Genomic DNA, 17,586 nt, shown 5'->3' with positions numbered 1-17,586 from the left:
TTTTTTTAATGCATGTTTTAGACAGTAGTGACTGGCTTTGAGCCTATCCAACACATTCATAAGCATATTTGCGGTCTTCATGGCTATGGATATGGTATGTTAACAATTGGTTTCTTTGGAAATTGTAATTCTATGGGCAAACAGATATGAACCGAGTGGTCACTGCACATCACTATTGTTCACATCCCAATGAGCAAATTTGCCAATGCGTGATTTACGACAATGATACCAAAGATGCTCGATTGATTGGTATTGAATACATCATTTCGGAAGAATTATATAACAAATTGGATCCTGAAGAACAAAAACTCTGGCATTCTCATGTCTATGAGGTAAAGGGAGGATTAATTACGTGTCCTCACATTCCTACTATGGCAGAGCATGAAGTTATGAAATTTCTGATTAAGGTACGTGTCAAATTGAATGAACCATTGTGTTTTACCATCATTCAATACTTTTCTTCTTCCTCAGAGCTATGGCAAAACCATTCATACTTGGCAAGTAGATCAAGGACATGACATTCCTATAGGTCTACCCAATGTCATGATGGCTTTCACATATGAAGACCCAAGCTTTCAAAAAGCTATTAAAGATCGAGATGTTAAATATTCCTTGGACAGGCAAGCTGTGATCAAAAACAGAGCAGATATTAAGGAACCAGTAATTCACCCTAATGCAGATTCATGGTCCAAAGGAAATAAGAAGTTGCATTTGGTCTTATCAGAAACAAAAGACGTCTCCGAAAGCACTAACGGCAGTATTGGTTATGTGGTAAAGCCATCTTCTCAATCACCATCTGTATCAACCAATATGACTGGAACGGCCTCCACTTGTGTTTCTCTAGATGATTCCAAAGCATCATCCCAACAGCACCTCTCTCCATCCTCAGCATCCGATCGAGAGGTCGAAAATGAAACACTTACAGAGCCAAATGAGTGAAGTTCTATGTATCGATGTTACCTTAACATGGTATCAATGAGAAAGAACATTCGTTTGAATAAATAATAGGCAATGCCTGTATCGTTGTGTTCAAGGAAGACTCTTGCACTCATCGAATTGGCTTTCAACGGTGTGAATCAATAAAAAATGGCTTTCCGCGAAGCTTCATCCAATTTCCCACTCTTGCTCAGACTTCTTTACACACCTTCGGGATTGCTGCAACGTCTTCATTTTGTTCGAGCATTTAAACTGTTAAAATTATACGAGATGGAGAAAAATTCTAAAATGTCTTCCTATGTACTGTGCAATGACTTTCCGACATCCCAATCGACTCTATTTTCTCATTCTCAAAATCTCATCTTCTCGCAAGTGAATACATTATTGACTGAGTGGAAACAATTAGATATTTCTCTTGAAACAAGTTCAGAGAGATTGTATGAAATGTTAAAAAAGGCTGGTCAGCAGGAACGAGTCTATTCACAATTAGAAGTGGATGCATTTTACTTTAAGGAAGCCCGTCAAAATTCAGAGGAAAATTTTGAATTCAGTAATGAAGCAACAAAGAAGCTGCATCACCCTCTTTTTCACTCATCCAAAATTGCATCCATAGACAATGAAGTGAGTTCTGAAGCTCGCTCTCAACTCGAAACTTTGCAACGTATTGAAATGTACAGATTGGAAAAACTTTCAAAACAAGTACATGATAAATTGGGATGGTGCCCAATACTTTGGAAAGATTCACACCAACATCATGTCTATATCAAAGGACATTGCAAACGAGGTCAAGTTATTGGTATTTTTCCAGGAATGGTATACTCTGACAACAGCTTAAAAAAGGCTAAGGAGAAGTTCAATCAAACAATATCACATCAAGTCGAGTCATTGAACATTGTCAATAGATTTTTGGAGGAGAATATGCAACCCTATTTACCCAAAACTGCAAACAATCAAGTATTAATTAATGGCAATTTAGAAAGCGAACTCTTTTTCAATACCATGTATAATCACGATGATGTGTTTGAGAACATGTCCTTGTCATTTAACAACGAATCGCAACAAGGTTTCAGAAAAGAAGGCTTTCAAAACAAAATACACCGAATTCTTAGTGAAGATGAAAATAATATGGATCAATATGGACATTATATCGGAACACGATTCATTCATCCCTTCTCGTTGGTACATAAGGCCTATCACGGGAAGTTGTCGAATGTGATTGCTTTCCCATTTGTTGTTCCTTCTTGTCTTCATCCAACACTGATCCCCTACATTCCGAACAAGATGTTCGATAACAAAAAAGTATTGATTTCTGGAACCAATCTAATACAGAGCGTAGTGTACATTGCAGAAAGAGATTTACATGACGAAGCTGTGATTGTGGAGCCACTGCTCATGTGATCACACAGGTTTCCATTTTTTATCAGGTCATTGTAAAATTCCAACGTTGGTTGAGTACGACAAATTAAAAAATTTTGTTGAAAAAAAATACGCCAAAAATTCACTCTTTCTCATCATGGCCACAGTTGAATTGAACGTGCAAAACCAAAGAGCTTTCCAAAAGCAAGAATCAGTATTCTTGGGAAATAAGAGAGCATTGTTGAAGAAGCTCAAGGAAGGAAAGATTACCGAACAAGAAAGAAAGAAGATCAGATTCTTCAAGAATATTGGTCTTGGTTTTGCTACACCAAAGTCTGCCATCCACGGTCAATATATTGATAAGAAGTGTCCATTCACTGGTAACGTCTCAATTAGAGGACGTATTTTGAGAGGAGTTGTCAAGTCCCACAAGATGGGTAGAACCCTCATTGTCAGAAGAGACTATTTGAAGTATGAAAAGAAGTATAACAGATATGAAAAGAGACACAAGAACTTGGCTGCTCACATTTCTCCTGCTTTTGAAGCCCATGAAGGTGATGTTGTCGTTCTCGGAGAATGCAGACCATTGTCAAAGACTGTCCGTTTCAACGTTGTCAAGGTTGATCAAAAGTCCGGAAAGAAGGCTTTCGAATTGTTCTAAATCTTTGAATAAGCAATTAAAACAAAATATTTCTAAATGTAATTCTTTTTAGTGTGACGATATTACGCATTTCTTGGTACAAAACCATCAAGGGCAATTCTCACCGCTCCTCCCATCAAAATTACCAGAGGAGCTGGCAGATCCCAAACACTAAGGAACAGAATGCTGAACACAACAGTACAAGCACTAGCCACATGAAGATTGGGTACGCTAGCTAACCAAAGGATATAAACTGCTGTGAAAACAAATCCAACTGAGGTAGCATTGACACCTTTCAACAAGCTCTGTACAAACTGCTTTTCTCTATACCTGTTCCATACAGGAAGAGCTCCCAAAACAACCAAAACAGCTGGCAGAAAAAGTGCCACCCAGCATATTATTGCGCCAAGAACGCCACCCATAATTCCTCCTACGTAGGCAGAAAAATTGAACATGGGTCCTAACAATTTCAAAATAAATAAATTATTGTTAAGAACCATGTTTTAAAATCATCAATACATACCCGGTAGCGCGCTTTGCAAGGCGAAGCCGTTAACAAAAGCGTCTTCAGTAAGATAACCTAATTCTGAAAACTCGTTCAATATCATTGGCAAAACAACGTGTCCTCCACCAAAAATCAAGCATCCAATTCTATAAAAACCTTCTGCCCATTCTAACGGAGGCCATTTCACAATGAGCCGAGCAATCATCAATCCCAAAAGTATGATTATAAACAATCCAATAAAAATAAAGCTCATAAACGGTCTCATGTGAAGAGGAACGTCTTGATTAATGCTTGGGGGTAATGAGGTGACGTTGGTGGTAGTAATGAGTTCATTGTCGTTGTTTTTTGGTTTCTCATCATCAATAGGAGAGTTTGATTCCAAATCTTCAACTGCATTTTCTTCTAAGAGCTGTGGAGCTTCAGTGTCATCCAAATTTCCAGAGTTAATTCGTGTTGGAATATTTTGTCTGTTTCTTCTAATCTTGTTAAAAAGATCCCTCATAAACGTTTTGAATTTCTTGAGATTGATTTTGAAAACAGTCCAATAGAATTTAACTGAATCAAAGATTCCCTTTGGTTTTGTCAACCCATGTTCCTTTACAGCTGTTTGGTAATAAATAAAAGAATAATCAATGCTTAAATTAATAGTTCCACCACATATCATGACAATAAGTACCACCCACCACTTTTGCCAAATCATGAATGTGGCAAAAGCTCCAATTAATAGAGTTTTTGAAGAAATATCTTTTGTAAGTCTGCTAGACAGTGTATATGCAGCATGAGCAACAATTGCAACTGCAGCACATGAAAATCCATTCAATGCTACCGTAAGATAATATGGAAACTTTTCTGTAACTTTTTCATCTTTTAACAAAATGCCAGCCACAGCCATGATTATTGCTGTTGGAATTGAAAATAAAAGAAAAGCAAGTAAACCTCCTAAATAACCAGCGTGCATGGTTCCAATGGTGAGTACAAGTTGAGTGCTGGTTGGACCAGGTAATGACTGACAAACTGCAAATAATTCTGTAAATTTTTCTGCTGTGAGCCATTGTCGTTTGGTGACAAAATTGTCTTGCAATAGAGCAATATGAGCCATTGGACCGCCAAAGCTGAGAATTCCGAGAGGAATCATTGTATATGTAATTTCCCATATTTTCCATAAATATGAAAGTAATTGTTGTTTTTTGTTTGGGGGATGATGTGAATCCATATCGTTTTGTATGTTGTTTTTGGTCGTCATTTTCTTCAGAATTATCTTCGGGTGGTGTTGTCATTCCCGATCGGGTTACCTGTTCTTCTTCTAAAATAATTTCTTCTTCTTGTTTAAAATGGTGATGTGGTCTGTTGATTATAATATTTGAATTGTCTCTATTTTCAAAAGCTGATTGAAGAGTATTTTCATCAAATCGTGATGACGAGAAGTTTTCATCATGATGGTCTTCTTTGTGTCGTGAAGGAGAGCTCATTTTTTTGTGAATCTCATATTTAAAAAATGCTCCGAAACAAAGCCTTCTCTCGACACGGTCCCACCACTCTTGTTTATTCGGTTGTCTTTTTGTTGGGCTGTTTGGCAATATTGACGACTTCTTCTCTTGCTCTAGATATTTTGACCAACACAAAGAAAAAAGAAGAAGCTAGAATGGCCCAACTCGAACAATACATGACCATCGGAAGAGATCCAGAACTAGCAAGATTTGAACAAGCAGCTCGGCCACCATCAAATAATGGTCGCACTTTAACTGTAAAACAAGACTCTTTCTCATGCCACTACTCATCACCCACACAATCCGAAAAGAAATTTGAATGTGATGCTTCAGTCAATCAAACCATTGCCGGAGAAAAATTGAATTTTAATGCCACCTTTTCGATTACAGTTGATTTGAAAGAAGAATGGGCTCTTGTTGAAATTGATTATGATGGTATGGAAATTTATAAAAAGAACATGACAATTGCGGATCTTACAGTTCCAATATGTGTCACGCCTGCTATCTTAGATAAGCTCATTTCATTATGCCTCGACATTAGTGGAATCAAATTTGATGTCAATAAGGATTGCTTTAGAGCATTTGCTTCTCTAGATTTGAAGATTTTATTTGTCAAGACGATTAACATCATTCCACCCACAGAATTTGGTTGGAACATGGCACAATGTGATGCTTCAAAAAGACATAATTAAATGTCTCACATATTTTTTGCCTAGAGTTTCTTCAGGTCATCGGTTGGTGTACACATTTAAGGAAAAAAATGTCTGACCTTCTGCAAGGCTTTGGTTCTCAAGCAACAACGCTTGAGGAATTAAAAAAAGAATTGGAGATGAAGAAAATTCAAGTGAAGAACGAGTTTGAAATGCAAGAAAAAGAGATTTTTGAAATGAAGAGGCATCAAACGATTTTACAGAAAGAGCTGCTTGAGAATGATAAAATCGAGAAGGAATTAACTGCCGAGATTGAGATTGCAAAAGAAAATATTGCCGATAGGAAAAGAAAGGAGAAGGAATTATCCAAAAACTCTCAGGAAATCAAAGATCACTACAAGAACAGTTGTAAGGAATTAGCAATAGCCCAACAGGAGTACGAAGATGTGCTCTCAAAAAAGAAGGATGCCCTCACCAACATTGATATGCTTAAGACTGAAATAGATAGCCTCAAACAAAGGAAAGAGAAGGCGCTTGAAATACAAAGAGAAAAGAAGAAGGAGTTCAATCACAAATCCAAGCAATTGATAACTACAGAGAAGGAATATCTAGAGAAAGAAGCAATCTTAAAGAAGGAAATTGAAAAATGGGAGGCCGATCTCGGAATATTCAGAGAACAGTTTAGAAAGGAAGAAGAAGCACTAGAAAAACAAATTAAGAACACCGAGAGTAAAGCAGTGGAGGCAAGAGAGCATTATCTCAAAGCCAAAAATGAATTTGATGAAATAAGAAAGGCCCGAGACATAGAAATTGGTGGACCAGCTCTCAATGACGACAAATACAAGGAGCATGATCATCTGATCGAAGAAATTTACCGGTTAGAGGGTCTGTTGGAAATGCAAAGATTGGCAGAAGAGTTCTTCATTAAACAATCGGAAGAGTTACTGAAAGCTCATGAGACTAGATTGGTAAAAGAGCACGAAATCGATCTGCAAGAGGTGTCTGAGAAAAGAAATACATCAGAGGAAGAAAAGAAAAAGCTGCTACAAAGAAAGAAGACTAGTAGATACGGAACAGCGGAACACTTCATGTTACGAAAGATTAAGGCAGAAATTGATTTGATGAATCAATGGATTGAATTGTCTAAAAATGCTGTTCCAACGTTCTCTGTTCCAACCGAAATTGTTAGAAGAGATTGTATCAACGCAAAGGTAATGGAGATTGTTGAGGGAGAGCAACATAAGCTAAAACAAGATGAGCAATTATATGACTATGTGGAGATGATGAGACTTTTGAAAGTGAATAAGAGAAAAGAAGAAGTGTTAAAGAAGGCAATTGACAAAGTCTCGGCCATGATTGGTGAAAATGTTTCAGATATTGTCCAAATGATTGATGAAAATCCGTTCGATGATTATCCTCTCGAACTGAAAGAGGAATCTACATCAAATGGATCCAGACCATTTAATGACGATTTATTATCAAAGTCTAGATTGGAGAATGTCCTTCCAAACGATAAGCCAGCATCAGAACTTTCAAGGATTGTTGACATTGATAAACTTCTCAATTTTGGAACCTTGATCAAAGAAAAAGATATTGAGATAAAGTGGCTAGAAACTAAGAGGAAATTATTGGATGCGTATACCAAAAACGTGATTCCCAACCTAAGAAAGTTCGAAGAAGTACAATCAAATCCAGAGAGTCTAACTATTGGGTATCAGACAGTTTATTCTTCACCATTCCATTATATAATTCAAAAGAAAGACAGCGAAAGAGCTCAGTACTTAGACAAGCTTGATGAACCTCAACCATTTTATATGATTGAAGAACCTCAACAATCAGGGTTACCTCTATCAAGAACAGAAGTCAGTATCAAGAGTGATAGAAATATTCTTTTCATTGATCACCCAAGAAGAGGAATCGAAATCAACGTAAGAGAAATAATTGATATTTTACCTGGTTTCCAAACTAGGATGATGATTGAAAAAGGAGATGTAAAGAAAGAAATGCTCACATTCTCGATCCTAACTGAAACCGACTGTATTAACATTGAGATTAAGGAAACCCAACCTTCTACACGAGACTTTTGGTTGAAAGTATTTTTATCCTTAATGTTCGAAGCTAGAAATAAATGAAGCATTGCTCAATTTTATCTAGTTGTGTCACAAAAATCACTCTTGTTCTAATGGTTGAGATATTTCACGAAGACCAACTCGATCTGTGCATAAACTGATACTGCTATTGCTCACAACTGCGGACTTTTGAACACTAAGGATTAGCTTTGTTTCTTCAATTTTTGATATTTTCAATCTATGATTAACGAAATGAAACCAATTCACGCCTAGGTGAGCATGTTCACTTTCTTGAGACAGAGTATTTGTTACTATAACACCAACTTTGAATTTCTCATTCAATTGTTTTAACAACGTGGCTTCAGTTTGTAAAGCGCTTGCTCTCTCGAATATTCCTCCTTCCTTTCCCATAAACTCTTTGGAGGCCAATGTTCCAAGAGAGTCAATGATAAGTAACTTGATATTCTTTTCAAATATAAACTCTTCCATATCATCTAAATTTTCAATTAATTCTTTCGAGCTTGTGATATCGAGTATTGTACAACGGTTGGTGACTCTGTCGTCAATTTCTGTGTCTGTCATTTCTGGATTTCTTTTTTTCAAAATCTCTAAAATTCTACTCAAAATATATGTGTGTTTTTGTTCAGTGTCAAAAATTACACAACCAAAATCATAGTTGCCAAGCAATAAGTCACAAGCTACAGTCAAACAAAATTCTGTTTTTCCCGAGGAGCTTTGTCCGACAATTTCAGTGATAGAATTTAAAGACAAACCTCCATGAAACAATTCGTTAAACGTTGGAATATATTGTAAAGGCAAAAATAATTTCTCTGCGTTGTGTTGTTGTAATAAAGAGAGAGCAGTTTTTGGATTCTTGATATCATCTTCCGACACAATATTGGTTTTAAAAATCACTTTACGAACAAGTTCCAAGGCGGAAGCTACAGTTTCGGTATCTAGAATATATCTCAATCTGGAGCCAGAAACACACAACAAATGCTGTGTTGTGATGATACCATTTTGAGCAAGAGCGTTCAATTCCTTCTCCGAGAAGATGGAGAGATCCGCCAATCGAATGCTGGACATTTTTTTAATGATAATTATTTCCAATATTTCGAGGAATGAACCATATTATTTATTTTCTGCTTGAATCTTGCTCTTGCTCTTCAAAATTTCATTTTCTTTTTTCAGCCTCTGGTTTTCTTCAAGCAACTCTTGTATTCTTTGTTCAAGTTTGGTCACCAAGTCAAGAATTGGAATTGTTTCCGATTGTGGAGTCTTAACTTTTGATTGTTCGTTTAGCATATTGACTATTAACTGTTGCTGATTTTGTAACGTCAGCAATTGATTGGAGAGCGAAGCAAGTGATACCTCCTTGACGCTCAGGTTAGAAACAGAGTTCTTCTTTTTTGGTATTGTTGGAGTTGTAGTAATAACGGCTTCCTCTGGAATTTCGTCAACTTCCTTAACTTCAAAGTTTCTTTTCTTTGTTTGTCCCTTTTTGGAGGCAGATTTCTCATCCTCGTAGTTAACAGGAGATTCAGATGTCATCTTTTCAACTGAGTCTTCGTCAGTTTCTGAAACCTCGAAACGTCCTTTCTTTTCAACCTTCTTTGTTTGATTCAAACTTTGGTTATTTTGTTCATTTCCAACTTCCTCTTCTTTTTTAAGTTCTTCAGCAAAATTCCAGCGACTCACTCCTTTCTTTGATGCACTTTCTGCTGATAAAGAATCGTCAGATGATATTTTTGGAGTTAAAATCTGCTCATCTATATTTTGTGTACCAGGCGCTGATTCTGTATCAAAATTCTGTGTGCTAACTGTGGTTGACATGAGCGATGATGAAATAGTAGTATCTGACATGGATATAAATGGAGAAGCTTCTTCCTCTGTTTGACTCATTGTAAACGTAATTTTAGTCTGACTATTGGATCTTTTAAAACCCATTAGCAGCCTAGCTCTTTCAGCAAGTGGTGGAAGTCCAGCCAAAATTATTTTCTTGATCAAATCCTTTTGTTTCGCAGATTTAGCGAACAGTTTGTGTTTGAGTAACTGTACTGCGGATGGCCGCTTTGTTGGATCCTTTTGCAAACACAGCGAAACAAAATCTTTAAAAATTTTAGAAAATTTTCTAGCCTCAGTGTCAAAAAGTTGTGGAGGATCCTGCTCCATGACCATATACATCACTTTAACAGGAGGTAATCCTTCAAATGGAGCTTTTCCATATGCCAATTCTAATGCAGTAATACCTAACGACCAAATATCAGCCTTATAATCATATCCATGAAATTGTTCCATGACTTATAAAAAGGTCATATTTAAATTAATGACAAACGATTGAAACATACCTTCAGGAGCCATCCAGCACGGTGAGCCAACAAATGTCTGACGTTTGCTTCTTCTATCTCCCGACATTTCAATAATATTCGCACTAACTCCAAAGTCTCCTATTCTTACAAGCCCATCTTCATTAATTAGAATATTTGAAGCTTTGATATCTCTGTGAATTTGACCATTCTCATGAAAGTATGCAAGCCCCTCTAATACTTGGTACAAAACCACAGAAATTAACTCTTCAGATGGAAGACCATCTTGATATTTATACCGCATAATGTCATATATAGATCCACCTTCCATCAATTCCATTACTAAATATAATTCAGTTTCTTGTGTGAAGGAGGTCAAATAATTTACAATATGCTCATGAAAACTTGTGACCATAGTATGAATTTCCTTTGTTATTGTATGTAGGATGTTATCCTCCAGTTTTTCAAGGTCAAGCTTTTTAATGGCCACGTGTTCGTTGAATGGTATGCAAATTGCTTCATACACTGGGCCACTAATTCCATAACCAATTGGATCTAGCAGTTTGTATTGGTCGGCTGTTGTTGGATAAACTCTTCTAACACTTGGAGAAAGTGCCGCAGCTGCACCTACTGAAAAACCAGCTCCTATTGAGTCTCGAGATATAGACAACGAAGAAGAAGCTCTTGTTAGTGTTGGTTTGTCTTGTGTTCCTCCTGTGCCATTTGTTGAGTTTTGTGAAACATGGCTATTGATGTTGTTTGTATTCACGCTTGCAGAACCTGGTAATGATGATGATATTTGCATACTATTAACTGTCGGAGTTGGGGTTGAAGTTACCTTCACTCCATTACTGTTTGTTGATGATGTTACAATAGAGGGTGGAGAAGAAAGGGATGGAGTGTTTGTGGTAGAGTAGCTTGAATTCGAGGTGGTAGAAGCACTGCCAGGAATAACTGGAGTACTGTTTGCACTTGATGGATGAGATTGATGTTTGCTGTTCACTACACTGCTACCTTGAAACATGGGTGTTGATGAAACCAAATCATTTATGGGAATGTTATCGAAGAGTAGAGATCCAGTGAGAGGATGAGAGGCTGAAGTGTTGTTTGAGGTCTGGCTCATTGTGTTGGTGGAAAGGGGAGAGATGAGTTCAGGTAAACTTGATGATCGGTTTGAAAATGTTTGAAACGAACGATCGTTTGGAATGGATGCTTGTGATGAGTTTTTCAATACGTTTCCTGTGCTTGTTGAATTAATCAGTGGAGGAGGTTTTGATGCTGTTGAATTATTGTTTCTTGTCGGGTTGTTATTGGAATTGGATGACTGTGTAATAGTGTTGTTGGGTGTAGGTTGTTGTAGCATTATATGCTCAGTCTTCAATGATGAAGCGTTTTGATGAATTCAACAAATTGATTCCTCATACAATCAGTAATAACAGCAAAAAGGTTCTCCTTCTAAAATAAACGAATGATTTAAAAATTGAGTAATTGAGAAGTTGTTATAACTCTAGTATCAATTCAGTTCGTTGAAAACAACGACAATTTCCAATGATGATGATGAGGAAAGGAGATACACGAGAGACAGTTGTTTTGCTGCAGATTTTTTTCATGAAAAAATTGCGATCAAAAAAGCATAGTGACCCAGCAAACCGCAGGTCCCTCAAGATGGAAGTTGGATGAAATAAGACTTACAATAAATTATGGAGAAAATATTATGAATGTGAATCGAAGTGCGCTTGTATTGCCAGCTTGTCTCAAACAAGTTCTATTATTGCCTAAAATTTTTTGAAATTTCCTCAATCAAGCAAGTCTCAGAAAAAGAGTTTTCTTTCATGGTTGGAAAATTAACTGATGTTCTTAAGGGTCGAGTAAGCTAAAAATACAAAGAACACGCTCAACAACGCTCCAGGAATCATGATGTAAATATATCTGAAATAGAAACAAATAATGAGAGGCCATCCTATCCAACCCAAAGTAATTGGAATGATCACTAATTGGCCAAGAATCCCAACTGATTTTTACAAAAAGAGGCTTGGACTTTCAGTAATTCTGCATATAAATCCACAATGATACGCATCGCATAATTTGCTCTGAAATATGGTCGGCATTCCAAAATGGGGCCAGTGAAGACATAGAACCAGAATATGATAAATGCCCACAGCAATACAAACAGAACCACATTGACCCAGTATAAAAATCCAGATTCGGCATTTAGAATAAATCCCAACAGGTAGAAAACAAAGCCAATAATGTAGTCTTGTATGCCTAAAGCAATGGTTTGAGGTAATAATAGCCATGAGGCTATTGAATTGAATTTCAAAAAGCTCAGTATCGCTTGCGTCAGCTCTGATGTCTTTCCAATGGACATGATTGACCAAAATAACCAACTTCTAACATTGAAAACGAATGGACTGAAAGTAATAGCAAATGCAATAATGACACAAATTAAGGTTGCTATGATGGAAGCAAAAGAGAGGCAAACTAATTTGAAATAATTCCATCCTTTGTAACTGTGGTAGTTGTAAAGTTCAACATTTTGTTGTCCCCACCACCTGTAGCCCATGAATGGGAAAATATCAAGAATAGTCATTACTACAAAGACCAGAACGTCATGTATAAAAATATAACATTCTGCGAGCACGTCAAAAATATATTCCTCTGCACGATCCCAGTCATACGTATTGAACTGCCTTCCATGCGCCTTTCTAATGACGAAATGCAATGGGAAGAGTAATGTACCAATAATCTTATAACGGACTAGGAAGATTTTGTAGAGATGAGTGATGGTATGAGCAAACTCTTTAAAAACAATTTCATGAAATCCAAGTCGATAGTCATCTTCTAAGGCATCTTGCAGAGAATCTATGAAGAGTCAAAATGACTTCTTTGTTATAAAAGTGAAAGCAATACTTACATTGTTTGGACAAATATCTCTCTTTGATGGATAAATATCGTTTCACATATTGGTTTCTGTTCTCAGATTCGCTTGAAAATGCTTTTGCGAAAATGTGTGAAAAATCCTCATTCCTGTAAGTACCGATAGCATTGTAGTACTTTTCGTTCAGAGTTGAATTTCTTGGGTAGCTGTTGTAAGGATAACCGTAATAGTTCGCATTCCTATTCTTAGAACCATATTTCTTGGACATATCTTGCTCAATGAATTGTCCTAAACTATCTGCATCAAGATACAATTTCCACAAGACTGAATCTTGTCTTGCTTGTTCATGCCAATGTTTACAAACACGATCAAAACTTTGCGCATTATCTTCTGGAGGAAGGAATGTCAGAATCTCAAAAAGCATGTCTTGTGGTAGAATTTCACCATTATCTGATGGAATAACTTTAGGAGTGGAGTTTTGTGCAGGCTTTGGAGTTTTAACCTTTTTCCATAATTCTGGTAAATATTTGAAAAGATGTTTACAGCACGTGATGGTAAAGTAATAAAGTCTTTGAACAGTGTATGGAAATTGGTAAAATAGTACCAAATTAATGGCAAGCATGAATAAGGAGCACACATCCAGTACTCCAGCTCTGAATTCAACCCAAAGAGATCTCTTGATGGGTGTTCCAGTGAGATATTTGTGAACAAAGAAGGGAATTCTCCAACACAACAGCAACACACCAAAACCAAAAATAAGAGTGAGCAAGTCCACGAGCGTCTTGGCAATCAACACTCGAAGCTCTCTTCTTCTTTCATTGTCGCGATCCTTCTTAAAAGGATACTGTACATGGTTTCACAATGATTGAACCAATGGTTGTTGAGTTCACACACACACACACACACACACATATGAAAATTATTCAACTTACGAAAAATAGATATTTCACCAAGTGATATACTCGATATGGAATGACAATGCAGGTAGCTGTTGCCACGACCACTAATGGAATATCATACAAGAGCTGAATGAGTTGTATGACAATAAATTCTCGATATGGTTTTTTGTTCTTCTTTTTCGTGAGAAAATGATAAATTTCAATATTTCTGTAAATTGAGAGAGACACAATAATGGTACATAGTATGAATGGAACATCCAAAATAATTTGTTTCAAATGCTCTAAAACTTCTTTTCTCATTTCAGGAATGGATTCCATCTAGATGGAATTTTCAGATATATGAAATTCATCAATTTTCAAACAATTGAAAACACACATACCTTCATGACATTTCTAATTAATAGAGGTATTCTCCACAACAATAACGGTACTAACATGATGTGAATTAAATCCAACACATATTCATAAAATTCTAAAAATATGGAAAAGTGAACTTGAGCAAGTTTTCCTGCCACATACGCTCCATGAATGATCGAAACCATTCTCTTAGCTCTCCAACTGAACAAAACCAAGAGTGCACAAATGGCACATGGAACATCTCCAAGTGTTAATAAAGCATTTGCTCCAAGTAACACGAGTCGCTTTTTGTAGTCTTTCTCATTTTGTAATGCTCTAAGGATGTGTCTAATTCTCCAAACCGTAATGGATGATATTACAAGCAATACCAGTAAAGGATATCTTTGATGAGATCCCAAAATATTAGAGCAATCAATCGGTGAGCTTGAATGGCTTCTCTGATCTCAAAGGTCGATGGAAAGAGTGAATGTGTCTTGAATACATTCCTCAACTCACCACTTCTATAATACGTGCACATGATGATGGTCGAAAAGAGTAATGTGATGATATCCAACGGAATACTAAGAGCTTGAGAGACAATAACTTTGGCTGCAAGTTTCTTTGGTTCCTTCTGTCCAGGAATTTTCTTCATGGTTGTGATTGTGATTGGAATTCTGTAGAATGTGAACGTAACTAAATAGGTGCAAAGAATGAGTGGGATCTGTAAAGGTAATAAGTATAATTGTTTTAAAATTTTGCCTCTGAAGAAGGTGAACAATTCTCTCTTCTTGGAGATGTCGGTTTCCTCTTTCTTGAATTTAAAGTATTTTCGAGTGAGCATGTAAAGTGTGAAAATGTGCATAATGGAAAGTACCATGAGTATGAACGAAATGACAAATGGAAGGTCTAACATGGCATCAATGAATTGTTCCTTTGCCAAATTTCTTCGTTTCTCAGAAGTGTCATATTCTTGAGGATGGAGTAGCCAAATCTTGAGCAAAATTATAGGAATTCTCCACATCGAGAGTAGACCCATCACAATGAAAGGAAGATCTTTAAAGGTTTCCACAATTTCTGAAAATATAATGAATTGATAAAGTTTGCCCTCTTTGGATCTTAGTCTTGTAATTAGAGTGGGAAGTCTGTACAGAGTGGGAATCAGAACGATGCATAGACCTGTGAGGGCCAATACATCGAGAATGGATTGAATAAATTCTTCCATGGCCTTATTTCTCATGGAGCCAGCTTTTTCTTCATTCGTAATGATGGTCATGAAGTGAAGAATTATTCTTGGAATTCTCCACACAGATAATAATCCCAGTATGATGAAGACAACATCAATGATCCAATTTTTGAGAATATCTCTGGCAATAGCTCTCCTCTTTTTGAATATTTCGTACTCGACAAGATTCATCTTCTTCATATTGTCTTCATCTTCTTGATTTTCAAAAAATTCTGGTGTATAAAAGACATCAATAAAGATGGCTGAATATAAATGTGAGGCTCTCCAAAGGGTGACAAATACTGGTGTACATAGAATAATATGTACAATATCCAGAAGGGTTTCATATGCCATCCATAACACAGCATGATGGAAATGAAGGAAATTTCCCAACTCCTTTTGACTATTAGAAATTTTCATGGCAATCGGTAATCGATATCTAAGCATGAAAATTAAAGTATATGACAACACTGCAGGAAGGTCCAGTAGGAAGCAACAAAAATGTTCAAAAATCACTCGCCTTAGTGTCTTCTTATTTTCTGTGTCTTTTGAAAAATAATGTTTGACCACTGGAATGAATCTATAAATGGTACAAGCGAGTATACTTCCCATCAAAATAAAAGGAATGTCAACTAAGGATTCCGATGCTTGCTTGATACAGAACTTCATTCGATCACTGTTTGCAGAGTCCAACTTGGCAAACTCTTGAATAAAGTATTTAACTCTATAAAAGGCCAGCAGACTGATGGGAATACAAATTGTGAATACTGGTATTTCCATGAGTACATAGAGACCATTGTCAATAAATAATTTGTGATTCCATTTCGATCTCCATATGATTGGAACTCTCCACATGGTCACCAAAATTAAAAGCTTTTCACAACATTATTTGTCGTTTGATCAGCAACAACAACCTCTCAACTTACAGCAAAAGGAATGCAAATCAAATCATAGACTGCATTCTTGGCTTGTTTTCCAACCACATCGACATATTGGGTGCAGAGTTTGGTTTTTGCATCTTTTAAAAATACCACAAATCTCACTGGATTAACCAAGAATGCAATAATGGACAAGACATACAAGATACCATGCACTTGAACTTGTATCCAATCTTCAAATAGATTTCCATCAAACACTCGATCCAATTTGTCTAATAAAATACACGCTCGAACAGACAATGAAACTGCACAAATGAATACAACTCCTACTGAGGCAGTAGCCACCCAAAAAGTATTTGATTCATTGCTAATGTACCATACAAAGGTTTGATACACGATCAACAATGGATACAACACAATGGAAGGAGTGGCAACAGTAGTCACCAAATAAAAGAAAATAAATATCAAATAATAGGAGAGAAGTGATCCATGATGACCAGGATATCTAGCTTTATATCCAAATGATCCCGATAATTTACTCTGAATGAATAATAAGATGCTGACAGGAAGATAAAAGAGTATGGAGATGGCATCAAATCCGAAGATGATCGCTCTCTTAAGAAATCGAAGGAGAGTTACAACGAGGAGTTCTCCCATTTTTTAATAATTTCATGCTGTGATTGTGTGCACAAGTTCATTCGCTTTAAATAAATGATTGAAACACACTAAAACGGAAAATTTCATGGAGCCAGAATATTGAACTCAAAGTCATCGTCAAAGTATTGCAGCAAAGATCCGGATGAAATTCCAATCAACGAAAACAATGCAACTTCAAAACACGTGTCCAGCAAGTTCCATGTTGCGTCTGTCCAACCAAGTGCTCAAATTGAAACTGTGAATCGTTGGCAACGGCAGTTTGGCCGAGTGGTCAAGGCGTCCAACAGTGATTTCTGCCAAGCAATCACCCTGCAATCCATTGATGGGTTTACCCGCATAGGTTCGAATCCTATAGCTGCCGTTGCTTTTTGATCGAAGAGATCTTTTTGCATCTACTTCTTTCAGTAGTTATAGAAAGCATCATGAACCAAGAGAATTCAAGACACAATGGGATGCCCTTCGATTGAGGGTCTACAAAGTATAACTTCTCCTAAAAAAGGAAAATCTTTGTTGTTGAAATATACGACTTCATTCAAGTCAACTTCATCGAACTGAATATTCATGTGGATCGTATTGGTTATGAAGGACTTTTAAAGTTGTGTCTATATGGATGTAATATGAAAAACTCTGGAGCTTTATTGCTTCGAGTGATTGTTTGCCAAATATGACGAAATTGGAAATGTTCATCAACGATATTGATGATAGAGGAGCAACAGCATATCTTAGCATTGAAAGAATTACACCATTTACATATTGAACAAGTTCTA

The 17,586-nt window shown here is 36.6% G+C and overlaps 9 protein-coding genes across 9 annotated transcripts; 5 read left to right on the top strand and 4 right to left on the bottom strand.

Moving 5' to 3' along the window:
* Window positions 1-146: 146 nt before the first annotated feature.
* On the top strand, window positions 147-939 carry C9374_000848 (uncharacterized protein; the record flags this gene model as incomplete). The annotated part of the gene is made up of 2 exons (XM_044698560.1): window positions 147-407; window positions 472-939. 2 exons carry the CDS (start codon window positions 147-149, stop codon window positions 937-939), a joined length of 729 nt encoding a protein of 242 aa, XP_044551990.1.
* Window positions 940-1,086: 147 nt separating this feature from the next.
* On the top strand, window positions 1,087-2,334 carry C9374_000847 (uncharacterized protein; the record flags this gene model as incomplete). Its single annotated transcript, XM_044698549.1, has 1 exon — window positions 1,087-2,334. One exon carries the CDS (start codon window positions 1,087-1,089, stop codon window positions 2,332-2,334), a length of 1,248 nt encoding a protein of 415 aa, XP_044551989.1.
* A 115-nt stretch (window positions 2,335-2,449) lies between these two features.
* Window positions 2,450-2,953, top strand: C9374_000846 (uncharacterized protein; the record flags this gene model as incomplete). The annotated part of the gene is made up of 1 exon (XM_044698538.1): window positions 2,450-2,953. One exon carries the CDS (start codon window positions 2,450-2,452, stop codon window positions 2,951-2,953), a length of 504 nt encoding a protein of 167 aa, XP_044551988.1.
* Window positions 2,954-3,015: 62 nt separating this feature from the next.
* Window positions 3,016-4,650, bottom strand: C9374_000845 (uncharacterized protein; the record flags this gene model as incomplete). Its single annotated transcript, XM_044698527.1, has 2 exons — window positions 3,016-3,392; window positions 3,456-4,650. The coding sequence occupies 2 exons, from the start codon at window positions 4,648-4,650 to the stop codon at window positions 3,016-3,018; spliced, it is 1,572 nt and encodes a 523-aa protein (XP_044551987.1).
* A 282-nt stretch (window positions 4,651-4,932) lies between these two features.
* Window positions 4,933-5,616, top strand: C9374_000844 (uncharacterized protein; the record flags this gene model as incomplete). The annotated part of the gene is made up of 1 exon (XM_044698516.1): window positions 4,933-5,616. One exon carries the CDS (start codon window positions 4,933-4,935, stop codon window positions 5,614-5,616), a length of 684 nt encoding a protein of 227 aa, XP_044551986.1.
* Window positions 5,617-5,684: 68 nt separating this feature from the next.
* On the top strand, window positions 5,685-7,706 carry C9374_000843 (uncharacterized protein; the record flags this gene model as incomplete). The annotated part of the gene is made up of 1 exon (XM_044698505.1): window positions 5,685-7,706. One exon carries the CDS (start codon window positions 5,685-5,687, stop codon window positions 7,704-7,706), a length of 2,022 nt encoding a protein of 673 aa, XP_044551985.1.
* Window positions 7,707-7,742: 36 nt separating this feature from the next.
* C9374_000842 (uncharacterized protein) lies at window positions 7,743-8,729 on the bottom strand (the record flags this gene model as incomplete). The annotated part of the gene is made up of 1 exon (XM_044698494.1): window positions 7,743-8,729. The coding sequence occupies one exon, from the start codon at window positions 8,727-8,729 to the stop codon at window positions 7,743-7,745; it is 987 nt and encodes a 328-aa protein (XP_044551984.1).
* A 45-nt stretch (window positions 8,730-8,774) lies between these two features.
* On the bottom strand, window positions 8,775-11,312 carry C9374_000841 (uncharacterized protein; the record flags this gene model as incomplete). The annotated part of the gene is made up of 2 exons (XM_044698483.1): window positions 8,775-9,943; window positions 9,992-11,312. The coding sequence occupies 2 exons, from the start codon at window positions 11,310-11,312 to the stop codon at window positions 8,775-8,777; spliced, it is 2,490 nt and encodes an 829-aa protein (XP_044551983.1).
* Window positions 11,313-11,939: 627 nt separating this feature from the next.
* C9374_000840 (uncharacterized protein) lies at window positions 11,940-16,819 on the bottom strand (the record flags this gene model as incomplete). The annotated part of the gene is made up of 6 exons (XM_044698472.1): window positions 11,940-12,811; window positions 12,864-13,671; window positions 13,760-14,044; window positions 14,107-14,525; window positions 14,579-16,157; window positions 16,211-16,819. The coding sequence occupies 6 exons, from the start codon at window positions 16,817-16,819 to the stop codon at window positions 11,940-11,942; spliced, it is 4,572 nt and encodes a 1,523-aa protein (XP_044551982.1).
* Between the last annotated feature and the right edge of the window lie 767 nt (window positions 16,820-17,586).

The sequence above is a fragment of the Naegleria lovaniensis genome (genome assembly GCF_003324165.1).
Source record: "Naegleria lovaniensis strain ATCC 30569 chromosome Unknown tig011, whole genome shotgun sequence".
Taxonomy (NCBI): domain Eukaryota; phylum Heterolobosea; class Eutetramitea; order Acrasida; family Naegleriidae; genus Naegleria; species Naegleria lovaniensis.
The sequence above is the reverse complement of the archived record's forward strand: the minus strand, read 5'-3'. Positions and strand labels throughout refer to the sequence as shown.